The sequence below is a fragment of the Oncorhynchus mykiss genome, chromosome 26 (assembly GCF_013265735.2).
Source record: "Oncorhynchus mykiss isolate Arlee chromosome 26, USDA_OmykA_1.1, whole genome shotgun sequence".
Lineage (NCBI taxonomy): Eukaryota > Metazoa > Chordata > Actinopteri > Salmoniformes > Salmonidae > Oncorhynchus > Oncorhynchus mykiss.
Window position 1 is genome coordinate 36542914 of NC_048590.1, and position 22008 is coordinate 36564921.

Consider the following 22008-nt stretch of genomic DNA (forward strand, 5'->3'; position numbering starts at 1 on the left):
CAACAGGGCCTCCGAAAATGAAATAAAAAAAACAAGCGTCTGTTGAGTTTCAGATATTATTTTCGTTATGTGACAGGAGCCATCAAGACTAAATGCTCTGTTCATGCTTTTCACTCTATTTACACCTGAAGTGCCATTTTAACATTTCACTTTTCAAAGGAAGTGTAAGATTATGATACCTACTGTTGAATAATTACAAAGACTTAATCTTCACTATTTATTTTACATCACAGCAGCCAGTGACATTTAGAGAGCTTACGAAGAAATCCGCACTACAGATATGTTTAAACACAATGTAAAATGATTCCGTTCCTCAATGTTAGAAAGAACAACGAGATTAAAGTGAACCTGAAAATGACAGTCCACAGAGTTAATGTTTTAGAGGATTTCTCTTTTACAGGGAAGGAAAAAGAGAAGCTGAGCTTAGCTAGCAAAGCATTGAAAAAGGTGACGGAGAAAATATACCTCTGTCTGTCTCTGTCTCTGTCTCTCTGTCTCTCCGTCTCTCTCAATTCAATTCAAAGGGCCTTTTTTTGGCATGGGAAACATACGTTTACATTGTCAAAGCAAGTGAAATAAACAATAAACAAAGGTGAGAAGACACAAAACATTAACAAAAAACTATTCGAATTTAACAGTAAATATTGCACTCAAAAAGGTTTCAAAAAGATAAATACTTTTCAAGTGTTTTATTGTCAGCTATTTACAGTGTTTTAGTAATGTGCAAATAGTTGAAGTACGAATAGTACGGGAAGATAAATAAGCAGATAAATATTGGTGGTTTTTGGAATGTTGTTTGTGCTCCTCTGGTTTCCCTTTTCTCATGGCAACGGGCCACAAACCTTGCTGCCATGATTGCACAGATATGGGAGTTTATCAATGTTTTATTTGTTTTCAAATTCTTTGTTGGTCTGTGTGATTTTCTCTCTCTCAAAAATATCCTTGGTGAGGCTGACACGTAAAAAGCATGTGACCAATCATATACAGCAATGACACTTAAAAGTGTGGATTTCCCTCGGGATAATATGAGGCTAAGCGTTTGCCTTTACGACTAATGTATGAGCCAATGGTATAACTCATAAAGTCAGTCATGTGCGCATACAGTACATTACAACCATAAACTAGCATCTGGGTCTGGAATGGAGAGTAGGGGAGTCATGGCAATGTCATTAGTCTATCCAACCCCTTTCAACTGAGTATACTAGATGAAGTGAAATACATTACATTAAGATCATGGTTCAATTAGATTGTTAGTGTGTTCTAGAACATGAGGATCTACTTATTGCAATGTAGATGTGCTTTAATGGACAGTTTAATGCTGGGTATCAATTAAGTTGACTTCAGAGATTAAGTAGTGTACAGTTTGTATTAAACAACTACAGGAAAAAGTATCTGTTTTTCCACGCTTAAAAATAACACTGCACATGTGATATTGTACACTACTCCACCTCTGAGGCAGGAAGGTCTGCTAAGTGTCTATAGCAAAATAAGCCATTGACTTCCTCCTTTGACCACAGCTCCCTCAGAGCAGTTTTATCCAATTTCTAACAGTCCAGGAAGATGATAAAGGGGTCAGACAGTGACATATGCTGTATTTGAGCCTTGACCTCTATGTTAGGGGTAAATGGGAACCACGCTGTGAGTTTCTGCACCAAAATAAACGAGACAGTTCAGCAAAGGCCGGGTTCCACCATACGTTCTACAAAGAACCCAAGCACTTTCCCCACTGTGTGTGTGTATGTGTGTACCAACATGCCTCTCCATTCGTCTTCATTAAGCTTGTGTTTGAACTGTTTCTCCACGTCTCTGTAAGTATAGAGTCTACTGGGAGCAGCTGCAGCTCCTTCATACTGTAGCAGCCCACATCTCATCTACTCTACACTGTCCTTCTCACTATCCTTCACAGACGTCCTTCTTTAAAGACACACGAGAGTGAGAGGCTTTTAAACAGTTGTGCTGGACAGGTGGAGAGAAAACACCACTTTCTTTTGGAGAGAGAGAGAGAGAGTGACAGCCAATTTACCTGCAGAGAGGGGGGCAGATTCAATGGACACAGAGATAATTCATCTCTTCATTCATGTAAACTGAAGAGATCGACCAAATCAGCTCTCCAACAGTATTGACTGTTAGCTCCTTGTATTTCAAAGTTTTTATTAAAATCGGGAGCATTACTGCTATCACGCTGTCCCCAAAATCCAAATAAAGGCCTGTATTGGAAAACGAGGCTACCATCACACTGGGAAGAAATAATAATCCCGATCTCTTTATTCAAATCTGCCATGTGTGAATATTCAGTGTGACTGAATAGCCATGGGAATGTTGCTCCAGCATATCTCTCCTGTCTGTCTGTAATTGAGCAGATTGATACTCTGGAAAAGGCTTTCTTATTATAACTCGGCTACACAAGGCTTTCTACGTAATGTATTACTCATTTGTAAAGGCCTCTCTAAACAGGCACATCGCAAATTGTGATATATTATAGTTCAGTGATTCTTTCTCACTAGCATCATCTGAATCCATATCCTTAATCCATATAATTTTTATATGATGATTTGTTACCCTCAGATTTGTTGTTGGCTCTCTCTCACCCACAGACCATCAGACATCAGTGCTGGTTACGCTGGTCAGTGTAGAGTTGTCAGATCCAGGAATTCAAAGATCAGGAACAACAATAGCCAGCGGCCTGCCTGACTGGGCTCTAAAAGCCTCTATGTCAGCACACAGTGGTTTGACAGCCTGTGTAACACACTCTGGATGTATTTTATCTTACAAGCTTTACATAGAGTGCTGCATATTCTCTCAGTTATGTTAGTATCACTTTCTACAGAGAAACATCATGTTTGTATAATTAAAAGAGAAACATGATACTGATCATATATTATCATGAGTGTTTCCTCACAAGTACTGTATGTGGGGTGAGTTAAGTGAATAGAATTATGTGGTCAAATATGACGAGATGCAAAAAAGGACAACAATTTAAATTAGTAAAACATGTGAAGCCATCACACTGAAGCCTAATAAAGAGCATATATAAATTGTAATCCCATGTGGGTAATTATGAAAGGAATATGCTCAACCGCAATTTGGGAAACTCTGCCAGAATCAGCAATAGTAGCCATTACGTTAACTACTGTACTTATATGATATAGTGCTGTGAATATCCTTTCCCTCAAATAATATTTTATTCACTTTTAGGAAAAGGGATATGTTGCTTTTATGTTCCCTAAGCACCGAATGCTCTGATGCATGATTTGTCATTGTTATTCAGAACTCGCTCACCTCCACTTAAAACATGATCCTTCTGGAGTCTAATGAATCACCAAGGTAGGTCCCGGGGGGTTCCGCCTTGCCAGAGAAAACCTTTGATTTATGTACTACTTTGTTTTTCCTGCTTAAGGCTTGCCTGTTGTGTTGTGAGAGAGATGACCCTGCCTGGTGATGAATATGCAGATGGAGCATTTACTCGTATTTGTTAATTAGCTCATGTGAAAAATATATTCTCTCTGAAAATGTCAATACCCACAATACACTACAACAGCGAGTCTGAACATAAGGCTCTCTCTTTCTGTCCTATCGTTTCCCAGTCTCCGCCTTCTCACAATTAAACCAAAAACAATCTGCCTGTATTTGCTATGACACTCCATTGCTGGATAAACTTTGATGCCCAGATTAAATAAAATGACACTTTTGGACGGCACTAAGCAGCCATCGTGCGGAACTGATTGGCTTTTAAAAACACCAATTAGTACTCAACCTTGTGGCTGTCCAACTGTAGCCTGCTAATGTGAGTGCACACACTTGTGATTTAGCCTCAATATCATGGCTCTATCAGGCCTCCGTTTAGCCTGGAGAGATATTAGCACAGCCCACTCTCATGTTGGAGTGTCACGGACCTCTTCATCTGTTTTGAGTAAACAAAATAAAACTGCAACCAGAAAGTATGAGGGCTTGTTTGTAGTTAGACATGCTGGAGGAAAACATAGAAAGGGAATTTGTGCTTTGATCCGCTAACGTGATCTGAAACCCCCTGCACATTAGGCTAGTTCATAAAATGAAAGAGATCCTGGAATTGAATAAACAGGCCTGGTATGTGGTGGACACTGGTGGAAAATGTGTTAATGTTATGAAAACATTACACATCCTGCATTTTTTGTTGTTTAACCTTTAGCTAGGCAATTCAGTTAAGAACAAAGTCTTATTTACAATGACAGCCTACTGAGGAACAGTGGATCAACTGCCTTGTTCAGGGGAAGAATGACAGACTTCAACCTTGTCAGTTTAGGGATTTGATCCAATAACCTTTCAGTTACTGGCCAAATGCTCTAACCACTAGGCTACCTGCAGCCCCTGGATGCTGTGTAAGTAATCATTAGTCCATCTGCTGAATGTACTATCCTCAGACAAAAAAATATATAAACTGGAAAGAAAAAATGTAAATATGCTTGAATTCTTTGAGCCTGTCCCATCTGTAAATAATTGGAAAGATGCTTTAATTATTTGAGGGAGTCCACTAGGTTGGGCGATATACTGTTTACACAATATACTGGGGTATTTTGAAATACAGTTGGTATTATTTAAAAAAAAAACTATTATTTGACACATCTTAGATTTCTTATAGTTATACTTTACTACCTCCGCAGCCCCCACGAGGCAGGGATGCCCACAGCCCCCCCCCCCCCCCCCCCCTTGACTTTTTCAACATTTTGTTACAGCCTTATTCTAAAATTGATAAAATAGATTTTTTTTCCCTCATCAATCTACACACAATACCCCATAATGACAAAACAAAAACAGGTTTTTAGACATTTTTTAAATATCAAATTTACATAAGTATTCTTGGGTATGACGCTACAAGCTTAGCACATCTGTATTTGGGGAGTTTCTCCCATTATTCTCTGAAGATCCTCTCAAGCTCTGTCAGGTTGGATGGGGAGCGTTGCTGCACAGCTATTTTCAGGTCTCCAGAGATGTTTGATCGGGTTCAAGTCCGGGCTCTGGTTTTGCCACTCAAGTACATTCAGAGACTTGTCCCGAAGCCACTTTTGCATTGTCTTGGCTGTGTGCTTAGGGTTGTTGTCCTGTTGGAAAGTGAAACTTTGCCCAGTCTGAGGTCAAGAGCACTCTGGAGCAGGTCTTCATTAAGGTCCTCTCTGTACTTTGCTCCGTTCATCTTTGCCTCGATCCTGACTGGTATCCCAGTACCTTCTGCTGAAAAACAACCCCACAACATGATGCTGCCACCACCATGCTTCACCGTAGGGATGGTTCCAGGTTTCCTCCAGACCTGACGCTTTGCATTCAGGTCAAAGAGTTCAATCTTGGTTTCATCAGACCAGAACATTTTGTTTCTTATGGACTGAGAGTCTTAGGTGCCTTTTGGCAAACTCCAAGCGGGCTGTCATGTGCCTTTTACTGAGGAGTGGCTTCCATCTGGCCATTCTACCATAAAGGCCTGATTGGTGGAGTGCTGCAGAGATGGTTTTCCTTCTGGAAGGTTCTCCCATCTCCACAGAGGAACTCTAGAGCTCTGTCAGAGTGACCATCAGGTTCTTGGTCAGCTACCAATGCCCTTCTCTCCTGATTGCTCAGTTTGGCCAGGTGGCCAGCTCTAGAAGGAGTCTTAGTGGTTCCAAATTTCTCCCATTTACGAATAATGGAGGCCACTGTGTTCTTGGGGACCTTCAATGCTGCAGAAATGTTTTGGTACCCTTCCCCAGATCTGTGCCTCGATACAACAGATCTGTGTCTATGGACAAATCCTTCGACCTCATGACTTGGTTTTTGCTCTGACGTGCACTGTCAACTGTGGGACCTTATACAGACAGCTGTGTGACTTTCCAAATCATGTCCAATCAATTTCCCACAGGTGGACTCCAATCAAGTTGTAGAAACATCTCAAGGATGATCATTGGAAACAGGACCTGAGCTCAATTTCGAGTCTCATAGCAAAGGGTTTGAATACTTCTGTAAATAAGGTTTTTCTGTTTTATATATTTTATAAATCTGCATTAAAAAAAATGAAAATCTTTTTTCCCTTTGTCATTGTAGAGTATTGTGTGTAGATTGCTGAGGATTTTTTCAAATTTAATCAATTTTGGAATAAGGCTGTAACGTAACAAAATGTGTAAAACGTCTGAATACTTTCCTAAGGCACTGTATGTATACAGAAGTATGTGGACACCCCTTCAAATTAGTGGATTCGGCTATTTCAGCGACACCTGTTGCTGACAGGTGTATAAAATCGAGCACACATCCACGTAATCTCATTTGACAACCATTGGCCGTAGAATGGGATTACTGAAGAGCTCAGTGACTTTCAACGTGGCACTATCATAAGATGCCAACTTTCCAAAAAGTAATGTTGTCAGATTTCTTCCCTGCTAGAGCTTCCCCGGTCAACTGTAAGTGCTGTTATTGTGAAGTGGAAATGTGGAAGCACCCCTGCCTCGTGGTGGCTATAGGGGTGCATGCTACACCTCTGCTTACAACTATAATTCAGTATAACTATAAGAATTCTAAGATGTGTCAAATAAATTATATCCAGCTCAGGGCTCCAGCTATGCATTTGGTTAGTCACTAGATGTCAAGATCAAGCTTCTTGGTTACAGCAGAGACATTCAATTCCCCCTGGATGAAGATCCCTGTTGCCTAAATAGTTTTGTGTGTCAAAAAAAATGATTAATAGATGTTTTTGGAAGGTTACAGAAATGTTATGAAGGTATGAAAACCTGGATACTGCCCAACCCTAGAGTCCATATTTGGTAACTAGCAAACTACCAGTCCAACAGAGAACAATATGAGTAATAACTTACAGTAATTGCAATAATAATGGCGAGCACAATTACACAGAGGAATGTGCTTCAAGTTTATGTCTGATAAGAGCCAAAGCAGCGGACAATCACTGAGGTAATTACAGAAAGATATGTAACTCACACTCCTCAGTATAACTTCAGCATATCGCCTCATTAACGACCATCTTAATTCCATTTTATCCACAGTTTATTACAGTACTCACCACTCACAGATGTTGGTAAACATGAATGAAGCTTCGCTTAGAACATGCCTCAGTAAACAATGCTTTTTTTCTGGTATTTCACACATTTGGGCCGAGAAAATGTATTATCTTTTGAAGCAATAGTTAATCGCTATATAGGCTGAGTATTTCTTAAATATCTTATTAGCATCTGGAGGAAAGTTTGTGGAGGAGAAGTAGGTGTAATCTATGATGTCAGCAACAGGCTAATGTTGTCATTAGCCAATAGGAACGAATGTCTTACCCTTACAGTCCAATCAAAATATGACATCACCTGACATCCTCAATGTTTTGTGGCAACAGGATCCCTAGATAGAACGCTTTATTAGTCAGTGATCAAAGCTAATGGTGCTAGACCGCTAGCACCATGGCCTGTTGAGTAGCAAATGGTCTGGATAAAGCATTAGGAACATGATCCAAGCTACTATCCAAAGCATACAGATATGCTGCTGTTTCAACAACATCACAAGTTGAGACCTTTGTAACACCAGACAACTGCTTTCAACATACACAAAGGATCTGACATTGGACAGTGACCAATCTCTGGCTCTCTCCAGGAGAATCAATGGCACTCTAATAGACTTCACTGAAAACAAACCACGAAAACAAAGAAATACTTGATTATTTTAAATGACTGTTGTCATTCAAGCCAGCCACACCCATGTAAAAGGAAGTGTGGTGTATCAAGGGTAAACCCCTAAGTATTGGTGCACAGTGCCTTGCAAAAGTATTCATTCCCCTTGGCGATTTTCCTATTTTGTTGCAATAAAACCTGTAATTTAATTTTTTTATTTGGATTTCATGTAATGGATATACACAAAATAGTCCAAATTGGTGAAGTGAAATTGTAAAAAATAATACAAAACGGAAAAGTGGTGGGTGCATATGTATTCACCCCCTTTGCTATGAAGCCCCTAAATAAGATCTGGTGCAACCAATTACCTTCAGAAGTCACAGAATTAGTTAAATAAAGTCCACCTGTGTGCAATCTAAGTGTGACATGATCGGTCACATGATCTCAGTATATATACACCTGTTCTGAAAGGCCCCAGAGTCTGCAACACCACTAAGCAAAGGGCACCACCAAGCAAGCGGCACCATGAAGACCAAGTAGCTCTCCAAACAGGTCAGGGACAAAGTTGTGGAGAAGTACAGATCAGAGCTGGGTTATACAAAAATATCAGAAACTTTGAACATTCCACGGAGCACCATTAAATCCATTATTCAAAAATGGAAAGAATGTGGCACCACAACAAACCTGCCAAGAGAGGGCTGCCCACCAAAACTCATGGACCAGGCAAGGAGGGCATTAATCAGAGAGGCAATAAAGAGACCAAAGATAACTCTGATGGAGCTGCAAAGCTTTTTGGCCATCAAGGAAAACGCTCAAACTCAACACCTCTCATCACCTTGAGAACTCATTCCCCTCAGTGAACTACGGTGGTGGCAGCATCATGCTGTGGGGCTGTTTTTCATCGGCAGGGACTGGGAAACTGGTCAGAATTGAAAGAATGATGGGTGGCGCTAAATACAAGGAAAATCTTGAGGAAAACCTGTTTCAGTCTTCCAGAGATTTGAGACTGGGACGGAGGTTCACCTTCCAGCAGGACAATGACCCTAAGCATACTGCTAAAGCAACACTCGAGTGGTTTAAGGGGAAACATTTAAATGTCTTGGAATGGCCTAGTCAAAGCCCAGACCTCAATCCAATTGACAATCTGTGGTGTGACTTAAAGATTGGTGTACACCAGTGGAACCCATCCAACTTGAAGGAGCTGGAGCAGTTTTGCCTTGAAGAATGGGCAAAAATCCCGGTGGCTAGATGTGCCAAGATGATAGAGACAGTTGTGCACGTTCCAGTTTTCTGTTTTTTTGTCTTATTTCTTATTTGTTTCACCATAAAAAAATATTTTGCATGTTCAAAGTGGTAAGCATGTTGTGTAAATCAAATGAAACAACCCCCCCCCCCAAAAAATCTATTTTGATTCCAATTAGTAAGACAACAAAATAGGAAAAATGCCAAGGGGGGTGAATACTTTCGCAAGCCACTGTACATCAGACAAACAACTTATGATACTACCTAAAAGAGCTATCTTAGAATTACCAGTAATGTCACTAGAACAATCCCAATCCCAAAACCAAAACTCTGTAAGGTCTAGGCTGCTCTCCTAGAAGACGCATATTACAAGCTAATTGAGTCTGCTGGAAACTACAGGGGTGCAAAAGGTTCACCACGATTAGCTTGTGTAACTGCTGAAGGTCAACGCAGCTCTGCTGAGCAGCCACAAGCCTTCATAAAACCATGCAGCGTATCATTATTTTCACAGTGTTTCATTATGGATTGTTAACCTTGGCTAACTCTCCAACTAACGCTTTAATCAACTGCCTGTAATGTCTCTGATACAATGCTATCATTCTGCTTCTACTTCTCATTTATCAGCGGGTAGGAAGGAAAAACGTACCTGTGTCTCCATTATAGAAAGAGAGAAAAAGAGCGAGAATAATAAGAGAGCAAGCTCCTTTTCCAGGATCTGCATGTGTCTGGAAAGACACACGTGAGTAACAGCTTCCGAAGAGGAGAGAGGAACGTTCAGGGTTATTGCCCATTGTCAGAGAAACTAGATCGTTTTCCTAGAAAGGAATGGAATATGAAAGACTTTTCAATAGCATGTAGTCTCAGAAGGAAACTAAAGGACTCCTCAATGCCGAGGCCTCTTTCTCCTTGGCCTGGTTCCTACCACTGGCATCCCACACCATAGCCACCTGTGAGGATGTGTACACTGGGTCCCACTGCAATGTTGAAGAGATGAGCTCAAACAAAAAGCCTAAAATATAAGCTCCTTTCCCAAATGAACTAGGGGAATCTTCATAAGACAAATTCATTGTGGAACCCTCTCATCAACTCATCAGTTTTGCAAACAATCAGAGGTTGCAACCAGCGACCTCTAAACCCCACAAGAATGATTGCCAAGAAACAAAAGAGAACTTAACCAACTACTGGATGACTTTTCAGAGTCTTCTCCCTCCACATCAATACTGCTTTCAGAGATCCAGATGGAGGCCAGCAGCAAAGTGTCCCCTTATTGGGCCTTTATTGGTGCATCCTAAATGCAACATTGAATTAAGGCAGGGGAAAGGGGAGGCACGCTTTTTGTTTAAGACAGTACGTCTGAGGCCAATAAAAATCAGCAATGAAGCAATCACTGTATAATTTTTGGAAACCATCTGAAAAGAGACCACTTTCCAGTTTTAATATGCATATGAAAGCCAGAGCATGAGAGAAACCATATGTTTCTTGGTGGATAAAAAAATGTATTCATAGGCTAGTGCTTTCTACAAAACGCTACGTCTTTATCTTTTCTCCAATATATAAAAGTTAACTCATATAAATCTGCACTCCAACTAAATAGTGATTTACAGTAAATGTGTGGTACATTGAGAACAGATAGGGAAATGCTACTCGGGGGGAGTATGTTACTTATCAAAAGATGGGTTCAGAGCGGATATGTGAGAGGCATTTGTGTGGTTGCCAGACGTGTTATTTTATTGGGAGTAATGGTGCACCCCATAGGCTGATACAATCTGACAACAACTTAATGGTTATTGAATATGTTAGAGAGAGTTTGATGTTTTAGTAAAATATCTGTTTTTCTCTCTCACTTTTTCTCTTTCCCTGTTTTGATATTGGGGCTCACTCACCATGTGTCTTATTTCATATGTTGGCATAATGATGAATTGTTTTGGGTTGTACAGTCAAGCACTTTTTTTCAGAAAAACATTCCAGGCATCACTGTGAACTGATTGCTTTGGAAAATTGTGTCCATGGAGCTATGTACTACAGGCAGGAGTAGTAACTAGAATTGTGTACTTGTACACAAATAAATGAATACTAAGTATCCATATATGAGATGAATGCTTTCTGACAGAGAGGATAAATGATCAATATATGAATAGGCACTACTATCCAGTTAAAGAACAATGGACACAATCAACTATTTAAACCCATAAATAAACAACAAGAAACTAGAGGTCGACCGATTAATCGGAATGGACGATTAATTAGGGCCGATTTCAAGTTTTCATAACAATCGGAAATCGGTATTTTTGGGCACCGATTTCCGATTAAAAAAAATTTAAAAAATCATTTTTTATAGCTTTTCTTTATCTAGGCAAGTCAGTTAAGAACACATTCTTATTTTCAATGACTGCCAAGGAACTGTGGGTTAACTGCCTTGTTCAGGGGCAGAACGACAGATGTTCACCTTGTCAGCTCAGGGGTTCCAATCTTGCAACCGCACAGTTAGCTAGTCCAACGCTCTAACCATTGCCCTCCACGAGTAGCCTGCCTGTTACGCAAATGCAGTAGAAGCCAAGGTAAATTGCTAGCTAGCATTAAACTTATCTTATAAAAAACAATCAATCATAATCACTAGTTATAACTACTAATCCAGTTTAGCAGGCAATATTAACCAGGTGAAATTGTGTCATTTCTCTTGTGTTCATTGCACACAGAGTCAGGGTATATGCAACCGTTTGGGCTGCCTGGCTCATTGCGAACTATTTTGCCAGAATTTTACGTAATTATGACATACATTGAAGGTTGTGCAATGTAACAAGAATATTTAGACATAGAGATGCCACCCGTTAGATAAAATACCGAACGGTTCCGTATTTCACTGAAATAATAAACGTTTTGTTTTCAAAATTATAGTTTCCGGATTCGATCATATTAATGACCAAAGGCTCATATTTCTGTGTGTTATTATGTTATAATTAAGTCTGATTTGATAGAGCAGTCTGACTGAGCAGCAGCAGGCCCGTAATCATTCATTCAAACTGCACTTTCGTGCGTTTTGCCAGCAGCTCTACGCAAGCACAGCGCTGTTTATGACTTCAAGCCTATCAGCCTAATGGCTGGTGTAACCGATGTGAAATGGCTAGCTAGTTAGCTGGGTGTGCTCTAATACTGTTTCAAACATCACTCGCTTTTAGATTTGGAGTAGTTATTCCCCTTGCGCTGCAAGGGCCGTGGCTTTTGTGGAGCGATGGGAAACGATGCTTCGAGTGTGGCTGTTGTCGATGTGTTCCTGGTTCGAGCCCAGGTAGGGGCGAGGAGGGGGACGGAAGCTATACTGTTACACTGGCAATACTATAGATCCTATAAGAACATCCAATAGTCAAAGGTGTATGAAATACAAATGGTATAGAGAGAAATAGTCCTATAAATACTATATTAACTACAACCTAAAACCTCTTACGTTGGAATATTGACGTCTCATGTTAAAAGGAACCACCAACTTTCATATGTTCTCATGTTCTGAGCAAGGAACTTAAACGTTAGCTTTTTTACATGGCACATATTTTACATGGCACATATTACTTTCTTCTCCAACACTTTGATTTTGCATTATTTAAAACAAATTGAATATGTTTCATTATTTATTTGAGGCTAAATTGATTTTATTGATGTTTTATATTAAGTTAAAATAAGTGTTAATTCAGTATTGTTGTTATTGTCATTATTATAAATAAAAAATACAAAATATCATCCGATTAATCGGTATCGGGTTTTTTGGTCCTCCAATAATCGGTATCAGTATCGGCATTGGAAAAATCATAATCGGTCGACCTCTACAAGAAACAGAAACATTCTCCCAAGAACAGCTCTTTCAAAACTCTCAGAGCTAGGCCTACACAGAGAAGAGAGACAGACAAGGACATGTCAGCACAGTGCCTATATACTGTAGATCTCTGCTACCATTTAATTCTAACATAAATTATGGCAAATTACATTTCCAGGAAAAACAAAAGACTTTCTGCAATAGAATATTCTTATCATTCTAATGCACGTCTATAAAAGATCCAATTAAAATCTGCCAGAGTGTGATGGCGCTTTTCCAATTTATATTAGCTTTTGAGGAGACTATTAAAGTTTATTTATTAGGTGAAGATGACTTTAAATACTACACTATTAACGCTGCAGTAAAATTGGATTAGCAGAGTGAGATTTTAACATTTACCCTGTTACCACATATATAACGTTGGGGGAGGGGCGATCTACGATCAATGACTATGACCTTCTGAGGCCAACATGGCTCCCCTATTTCCATAACACTGACTCCAGCTGTTGGTTTGGGGACCTCTGCACTGGCTGGGAAAATAAAATGTAAGAAAACAGTTTGGAAATGAAGATTAACATAGCCGTTAAAGTCAGTGTGTTCTAAACATGACACAGATGATTTGTTTACTACTGTATTACAGTAACCAAGGCATAGGTCCAAGTTACATTAAATCACCTATTGAAAAACAGTACGTTGTTACTGTGGTTCATTTCAGTCTCCCATTTAAACATTCAAATAGCTGTTGTATTACTCCATTTTCTGTGTGCTTTGTTCAGCAGGTTTAATGGATATTTGCCCACCTGCTGCCATTGTCTTCTCCCTAAAGGACGACCTGGTGGTGACACACACTGAGCATTATGGGAATGTTACATGGTCGTGGTGGCGCTATGGGCAGCTGAACAAAGGATAGCTGGACTAATCACCACAGTATGGCTGCGTCTGATACTGCACCCTATTCCCTATATAGTGCACATTGTTTACCAGGGCCCTGGTCAAAAGTAGTGCAAAGGGAATTAGGTGGCATTTTGGATGCACATAAATCTCCTTTGCCTTCTACGTAATATCTCTCTCTCAGTCCCTACAGCACATAGCTCACTAATGAGGTGACATTTCACAGTCACGACAACGCATTTCCCTGCAAATGAACGTCATAATAACAGTCAGCAATACCTTGATGAGAAGGAAAATACGTCCATTCTGAACAGTAAGGGATGGTCTGAAAAATAGCACAGGCAAAAATTCAAACAATTTAACTTTTAAGTCTCGTTTTCTTGACAGGACCTCCTATTCACATGTTGAGTGAAGGGGGTCATGCATATTTGATTGTGTAAAACGTCACATTTCTAATCTATCTACTAATTCAATCTGTGTTGTATTAAAGGTTAAATCCAGGGGAGATCAGTTAAATGTTTTGATACAGTCCTCCGTCAGCCCATTACGAGGCATTAGAAATTAGTTATATGAAAAATATGATGGCTGTCTCACTGCAACAGTGCTTTAAAAATACATGTAAGTGTCTTAACTACAATGCGAATAATTTATAGGACACAATTTATTGAATCACCCAGCCAGAACTGATTGACTGGTCCCACTGCTTAATTCACAGTAAAAGCCGTTTCTGTGGCACATAATCATTTATTCTCTCTCTTTAAAGATGGAATCCTTAATGGTGAAGCTGTCATGTACGTTTGGGATATTATAACACCACAGAAGTTACAGCAAACAACAAACACAGTTGTTTTGCCTCGAACATCACTGCACGCTTCGATAGAACAGCAGAATATGTACTGGACAGGAGTTTGGTGGTACCTTAATTGGGGAGGATGGGCTCGTGGTAATGGCTGGAGCGGAATCAGTGGAATGGTATCAAATACATCAAACACATAGTTTCCATGTGTTTGATGCCATTCCATTTTCTCGTTCCAGATATTATTATGAGCTGTCCTCCCCTTAGCAGCCTCCACTGATGTACTGAAATTTGTTGTACCACGCTGCTCATTTCCATTTGGATGCTGCTCACCTCCGTTTAGTCGACAAAACAAAAACAATAACAATGGCGCTCGGGTGAACAGATTCTATCTTTAATAAGTCAGTGAGGTTGATGCTGTCAGAGATGTAGCGAGACAAAGAGGATGAGACGGTTTATCGTGGTGGAAAAAGAAGATCTCATGGTGAGTTAGTAGACCCTGGTGTGATATAAAGAGACATGTTAGGCTTGCCTAACGACTCACCCTGAATTTAATTCTTCTGCTCTATCAATCGCTCCATACATTTAGTCTAAAACTGTAGTTTGTGTGACTTCAAAATGAGGGTAGTTGTACAGAACAAATTAATTAGCGATGGGATATTCTCTAACAAGTATAACCAATCAGAGTACCAAAGTTAATGATGTCATCATATAGGCCAGCTCTGGACCAATCCATCGGTTTCTGGGACCAATCAGAACAGACAGAATGTGTTCACATTCTCGAAATCGTTGGAGATAGAGGCAATTCCAGACTCAACGTGGAGAATAAACATCAGTTGGCCAGAGCGATGTGGATGAGTAGCCAGGCAAATGTTTGGCTATGGTTTTAAAGCCTAAAGAAAGTCCATCTAGGACCCTTAGGCAGAGGACGTGCTACAGCTCAAGTTTCCAGGGTACAGTACCTTTGTTAAATGATTCAGAACTTTGACAGTTTAAGCAATACTGGTTAAATGAGGCCTTTCTCTCTCATTCACTTACAGGTGTGTCATAATAAATGACCGTAACCCTACACCGAGCATGACACCTCAGCTCTGAGCTACTACCCGTCTATTATATCTGAGTGCTGTGGAGCTGTAACAGTGACACGGCTGTTGGATTGTCCAGAGAGAAAACAGAACCTTCTGAGACAGTCTCTCTGTTCCCATGTCCAAACTAGCATACTACTTAAAAGGAAGCAATGTATTGGGCATGTGTTCTACGTCGTAGGTTAGTGTGGACATTCCAAAATCAAATCATATTTTATTTGTCACATGCTTGGTAAACAACAAGTGAAATGCTTACTTATGGGCCCTTCTCAACAATGATAATAGAAAATTAGATACACAAGGTAATAACATGGCTATGTACAGGAAGTACCAGTACTGAGTCATTGTGCAGGGGTACAAGGTAATTGAAGTAGATATGTACATATCGGTAGCTATAAAGTGACTAAGCAACAGGTTAGAAAATAAACAGTAGCAGCAGTGTACAGTATATGATGAGTCAGAAGAGTTGGTGCACGAATGGTCAATGCAAATAGTCTGGGTAGCTATTGGTTAACTATTTAACTAACTATTTAGCAGTCTTATGGCTTGGAGGTAGAAGCTGTTCAGGGTCCTTCTGGTTCCAGACTTGGTGCATCGGTACCGCTTTCCGTGCATGCCCATTACATCATTTCATTCTAAATATTATGCTAGTGTGGATTTTCAAATGTAGCAATACTGTGTGAACTCTTATCTACATGCAGCCTGCTGGCTGATGATGGTGATGTGAGAAGAGGAGATGGAATGGATTCGTGAGCACTGGGTGGTGGTTGGATTAAAAATGGACACCGCAGAGACATACAAACACAAACAAGAGCACTCCCTGTGTGTGTGTGTGTGTGTGTGTGTGTGTGTGTGTGTGTGTGTGTGTGTGTGTGTGTGTGTGTGTGTGTGTGTGTGTGTGTGTACACATTGCAAGGAATGATGCGTGTAATAGCTTAGATCATCTACAGCGCAGCCATAGAAAGCAGAGAGTATGATCTACTAATGTTCCACCACAAGGCCACCTCTAATATACAGTATATGACTCACAGTCCGGACACAGCTTCCATAGCAACAACTATTAGTGTCTTCCATGCAGGAAGCTTTACTGAGCTGATAGAAGTTCAGAGCTAGGACAAAAACGTAAACACTACATAGTTAATCACATACACACATCAGTTTAAATAATGTAGATAGAAATTAGGGAAATTGTCTGAATCTGCAGAGTAACTCACTTTCGGACAGAGCATCCATTAGCTCAGGGGTTCCAAGTACTGTACTTCAAGTGAGCGAGCTAAAAATAAATTTCCCCATTCTCAAATGGAAAACTGGCTCTTTAATAAATCTGTTGAACTAGGCTTCTGACAAGCTGCAATTAAAATGCCCAGGAAACACATCAGCTTTTCACTTCCTAAACATTTAAACATTTAAACATATAACTTCGGTTACATCCATCAACTTTAGAAAACGGCAAAGTAAGCAGCTTCTCGGGGTACCAGCGATTTAGAGTCCTAGTAGTGTTTGGATATGTTTACAATGTGTGTGTGGTGAAATGGCACCAGCTGTGTACACTGACAAGATGCACACGGCCCACTGTGTGTTTGAAGAGCGTCTTAACGCCTTCACTACCACTCCACAGACGGGACAACAAAGACCACGGGAGGCTAGGCCAATCTGGCTGTAGGGGACAATGGGGAAATATTGCCCCAAGGGTTTTCTGGTGTGAAGGGACTGTAATGTAGCATCTCTGAGTCTATTTATGTCCTTTCTGCTTTGTTTCCTATACATATGCAAGGGACAATAGGATCCAACCCATACTCAATCAGGCTTTTGTTTCACCTACATGACTCATGTAAAGGCTCAGTAAAGTCCTAGAGTATGCCGACTGCAGCTGCAGCCTTCCAGCCTCATGTGTTATGCTGTGAATAACTTCCCATGTGTTGTTCTTACAGTGTATGTAGTCTATTACGTATGACAGACAAGTGGTTGATACAACTCAAAGTTGAAATATAATCCATTGATAAGCGTTTCCTTGGATAAGAGGAAACATATCCATTTGGTACAGTCACAGAGGCTATTTGTCATCAGAGCCAATCAGCTGTTACTATCAACCCTGCTCAGTGAAACACACTTCCTGTTTACAGCGGTTGTCATTGAAAGGATTCTTGGAAGACAATCATTCACTCTTCCGCAATGACACCTTTTAAAACCAAAAGAAAAGTATGGCTACGGAAAAGCGGAAAAATTATATCAATCACAGTTAACACAATGTTAATGCATATTACATAAACTTTGGATCTGAACATAGCCATCCACAATTTATAATCACTTACTGGCAGTATTAGTAATAGTTTCACAAACTGAAACTCTGTAGTAGTGACAGTGCTGCAGGTGCAACACATTCCTCAGTTACATCTGGTAACAACCAACTAATTACCTCTACCAGTGCAGCTAATGAAATGTATATTACATCTAAAACATTATTAAACTTCAGGGGAGTATAACACAGGACTATAAATGTGCCAGTAACAGGGGAAGGGGGGGCACGCTCATGAACAAAGGCATTTCAGTCAATCAAACAGTCAAATCAAACCTGACTTTGAGACATGCTAAATGTAAACCAGTACAGTTGAGAAAATACCAAAAAAGCTCATAGCCTTTAGTAGTGTCCAATCTGAAGAGTTTGCCCAGTTATGTAGACCACAACTGTCCCACATTTAAACCAAGGGGGACATATAAAAGATTCAACTTTTGAGACAGAAAAGGAGAGACCCTGATGACCAGAAATAATCTAGGCGTGTATTCATAAGGTTTCACAAGTGAAGCCGGGCTTCTTGTAAATTTCACTGACTAAGACCACATGTGCTCAGTATAAACCAAAGAGCCAGTAAAAGCCAAGTCATTATCCCAGATAAATTGAATGTAATGTAAGACTGCACACAATTTCTGAAGTACCAACTACCAACCAATCAGTGGCTAAAAAGAGTCCCTGTGGGTATATACCCCTAAACATAGTTGCCTTGTGTCCCAGCTTAAATCAAAGCACTTTACCAAAGGCACCCTGCTGAGACTGCCCTGTCATACACCTGAACACAATCCACACCATTAAATATTAAAAAGGTATAGAATAATAGGTAGCATATATGAAGTGTGCTTTAAATCAGCTCTTAATGACATTTATCATCAAGGGTTCGAGGTTCAATTCTACTAGATTACTAGCAGCTCATGTTCCCTTGTAAAGTACATGATATTAACATATCCCCTTCATCTCATTGCCAAATCACGGCTGGATTCATTAGTCATGAATCATGATGACTGTAATACCTAATTAAGTTTGTGCCACTCATTTTGGATGTTTCTGTAGATTTAAAAGAATCTGTGATGTTTGAAAGTGATTAAAACGGAATTATTTCCTCAGACAATATTTTGAGAGGGTGTTACTGTTTATACATCACATTGAGTACCCATTGACATTGACCAAGGCACTGTTAAAGCTTCTTGGAGTGGGAACTTGACATGAAAGCTATAATAAATAACTCTGTTATCAACCCAATTTAATTTGAGTCTCTACAACTTGAAAACCTGACACATCGTCTGGATGACTAATGTTTCCTCTCAATGAGTTTGGTCGAATCAGTTTCGGGATGATGTGCCTTGCATTATGCAAACACATGCAAATCTCCCTTCCACTCAGCATGCAGAGGCTTCTGAATTGGCATGTGATGTGTGGTTTGTGATGTGACATGTTGCAGAGGGAGTGCTTCATTTCCTCTCCCTCTCAGACTACAATTGCATTTTGGCCTATTCCTGACAGAAATACTATTTCCTTTCTCAAACTTTGGCCCGGGGAGTTTTCAAGCAAACACAAAACCACACTTTATCTATTATAGGACAGTCAAACAAATGTGGTTGCACTTGGGCGCTTTAACAAGCCTGGGCTATTTGGCTAAGCAGACGCAAACACTGCTCTGGTCTCAGAATGTTCTCAGAACACGATTATAGTATGTTTTCTACTGGTTCTCAGAACAGTTTTAGAGGATGTTCTGGGAAAAAGTGTGGAAACTCATTTGATATGGACTGTCTCTCTCTTTTGGCAGCTTACCATGCTTCCACATCCTGAAGATGTTGTCAAATAGAGCCATTATCCTTTTCAAAACAAATACTCCTTTGTGCTTGTGATACAAAACCACCAAATATCTGCTGCTGATTGTGTACCAAACCACCTGTCAGTCTGGGACTGTTTGTGTAAGGATATCTCACATAGGATAACCCTACTAGGGACAGTATGACATTTTTTTTTTCAAAACACTGCAACACATCAGTAAAAAGATACATATTATCGGTGAGCAAAAGAAGGGATCACGATCTGAAACAACAGCAGTTGAATCAGACATCAGATATCAACATAAACAACCTGCTCACTTCAAGGATAATTAATACCTTTCACAATTCATGAATTGGCCTCAAATATGACCAGCTCTATAGGTAGTGACATCACTTTATCATGTGCCTTCAGGGAATCTAAAACACATGAACTGCATGTTGATTGATTGATGATGTAGACTAGAAGCTCCAGGTGGAATTATAAACACTGCCCATTAAATGATTCAATTATTATGGATCAAGACACTTTTTAAAGGCTCTGTCACACATGTAATCAAGTCGATCACTCATCGTAAAGTAGCAGTGTCACTGCCACCTGGCATGAATAGCTTACTCTGCAAGAGATAGGATACCAAAACTTCGTCCAACAGGGAGATAGATGTGCTATATGAGAAAGCATTTCAACGCGTAAACATTATGACATGCAGAACTCCAGCACCAAATGAAGATGGTAACTTGCCTAATTGATAAAAGTGTGTAATGCACTGGTAAAACGACCTCTTGTCTTATTGTGTTATTATGTCTATTTTATAAAAGCTTTGTAATGCCAATGCAGAATAGGATTAGATGATGAAGTAGCCTAATTAATTCTAAAAGAAAACATTCCCAATCGTGTACAACACCATTTGCCATTATATCAGACTGTCTGGACTCAGGAGGAATGGGGTTTGAATACAGTGTGCAGAAACAAGATAGAAGTACGCAAAACAATGTAGATCACAAATGCTCACCTTATTATAGTTGTAGTAGCCCAAACAGTGGGAAAAATCCAGGTTTGGTGGGTCTCCTGGAATAGGATTTCCTCCGGCAGTCGGATAAAACCGTACATCCATGATGTACCAGGCAACAGCGCAGCTGTACTGTGAACAGAGCTCAATTTGTTTCTACCTTTTTACAATCCACGCGCACAGAGTGAGAGAAAGGCGGCGAGGCGGGCAAGCTTTATCGGGACCGTAAATCAAATAAATAGAAAGCGGGATAAGAAGAGGTAAGGGATAAAATACGACGTTTTGTTATTCCTCTTCTACTTGTTGAAGAAGCTTTTCATAGTTTTGAAACCCAAATAACGGTTGAGCTATGTCCAAGCTCGTCCTCAAGGTTTATGATATCTGCGCCAAGCGGTGATGTTTGCCCATGCATTTAGAGGCAGCTGCTGTACACAAAGAAGCCACGCGACCGGCAGGGACAGACTGCACAATCGTCTTTCCCCTGTTCAGCTTGCGAAACAAAATGTAAAACAGAGCTAACGTTGTAATAGGTGTATAATAAGAAGTCCAGCTCGTTTTCTCCCCACCCTCTCGTTTCTTTCAGAAGTTGTTTTTCCTCAAGTTTGCACAGTAGTTGGCGAAGGTAGCACAAAGCAATGAGGATATTGTATTCCCTGGAATTCTGCTATAGTGTTCCATCAGTGGAGAGTGGGGTTTGGGACAAAATCTGATCAATTTGTGCGGTCAACCAATAATGTGGAATTGGTAGATTTTCTTTACAACACTAGATAGATGCTTGGTTCAGTCTTTGACTCTGTTGATGAACAATGTGTGAACAAATCGGGCTACTCCCCGAACACAGCACGCCACTCCCATTTAGCCAGCATTTGCCTCAATGAAAACACTAGATAGTTACATTTTACACTGCTTTCAGTCTCTGGGGATACTTTGATTGACAGATTTTATATCAAAATACTCAATCAGCAATATACACATGTTTTTACAGCAGTTGCTTGAATTGCGAATTGAGTGGGATACAAACAATTTGTTTATGTTTGTAATAAACTGGTAATAAGATGGTAATGAACCTTATTACTATAATTGTTTCTATGTGCTTTACTAAATCACACATTTTTCCTAATGAAAATCTCTTCAAAACAAACAAACATGAGTTTTGAAAGCCAATCCAATCTTAGGAGTAGTTATAGCCTGAAGCAGCTTGTTGGTCCCCTCCCTAATATGACCACATGGGACACTAGAATGAATACAAACAGTCTATTTACAATAATCATCATGTCTCAGTGATGTGTGGCCCTACTTGTTTATTTTCTCCTCTGAAAAGATTGAACTAACAGTCAGTCTCCCATTACAGGGATTGGAGGAGATGTACTTTATGTGTGCTCGGCCTCTTATGTATATAATGATAACCTGATTTCATGTCAGGCCGAGTCAAACATATACAGCCCCATGTAGAGACATGGCCTATTAGATACTTCAACCACCTGCCTGCACA

At 40.0% G+C, this 22008-nt stretch overlaps 1 protein-coding gene across 1 annotated transcript in view; it reads right to left on the reverse strand.

Moving 5' to 3' along the window:
- The window catches only part of LOC110506738 (TOX high mobility group box family member 3), a 64369-nt gene extending 43024 nt beyond the window's left edge, over positions 1–21345 (reverse strand). Inside the window, exon 1 of the mRNA XM_021586571.2 lies at positions 20520–21345. Within this exon, the coding sequence (XP_021442246.2) occupies positions 20520–20621 (102 nt within the window). The 5' untranslated portion in view covers positions 20622–21345. The remainder of the gene's footprint in view (positions 1–20519) is intronic.
- Between the last annotated feature and the right edge of the window lie 663 nt (positions 21346–22008).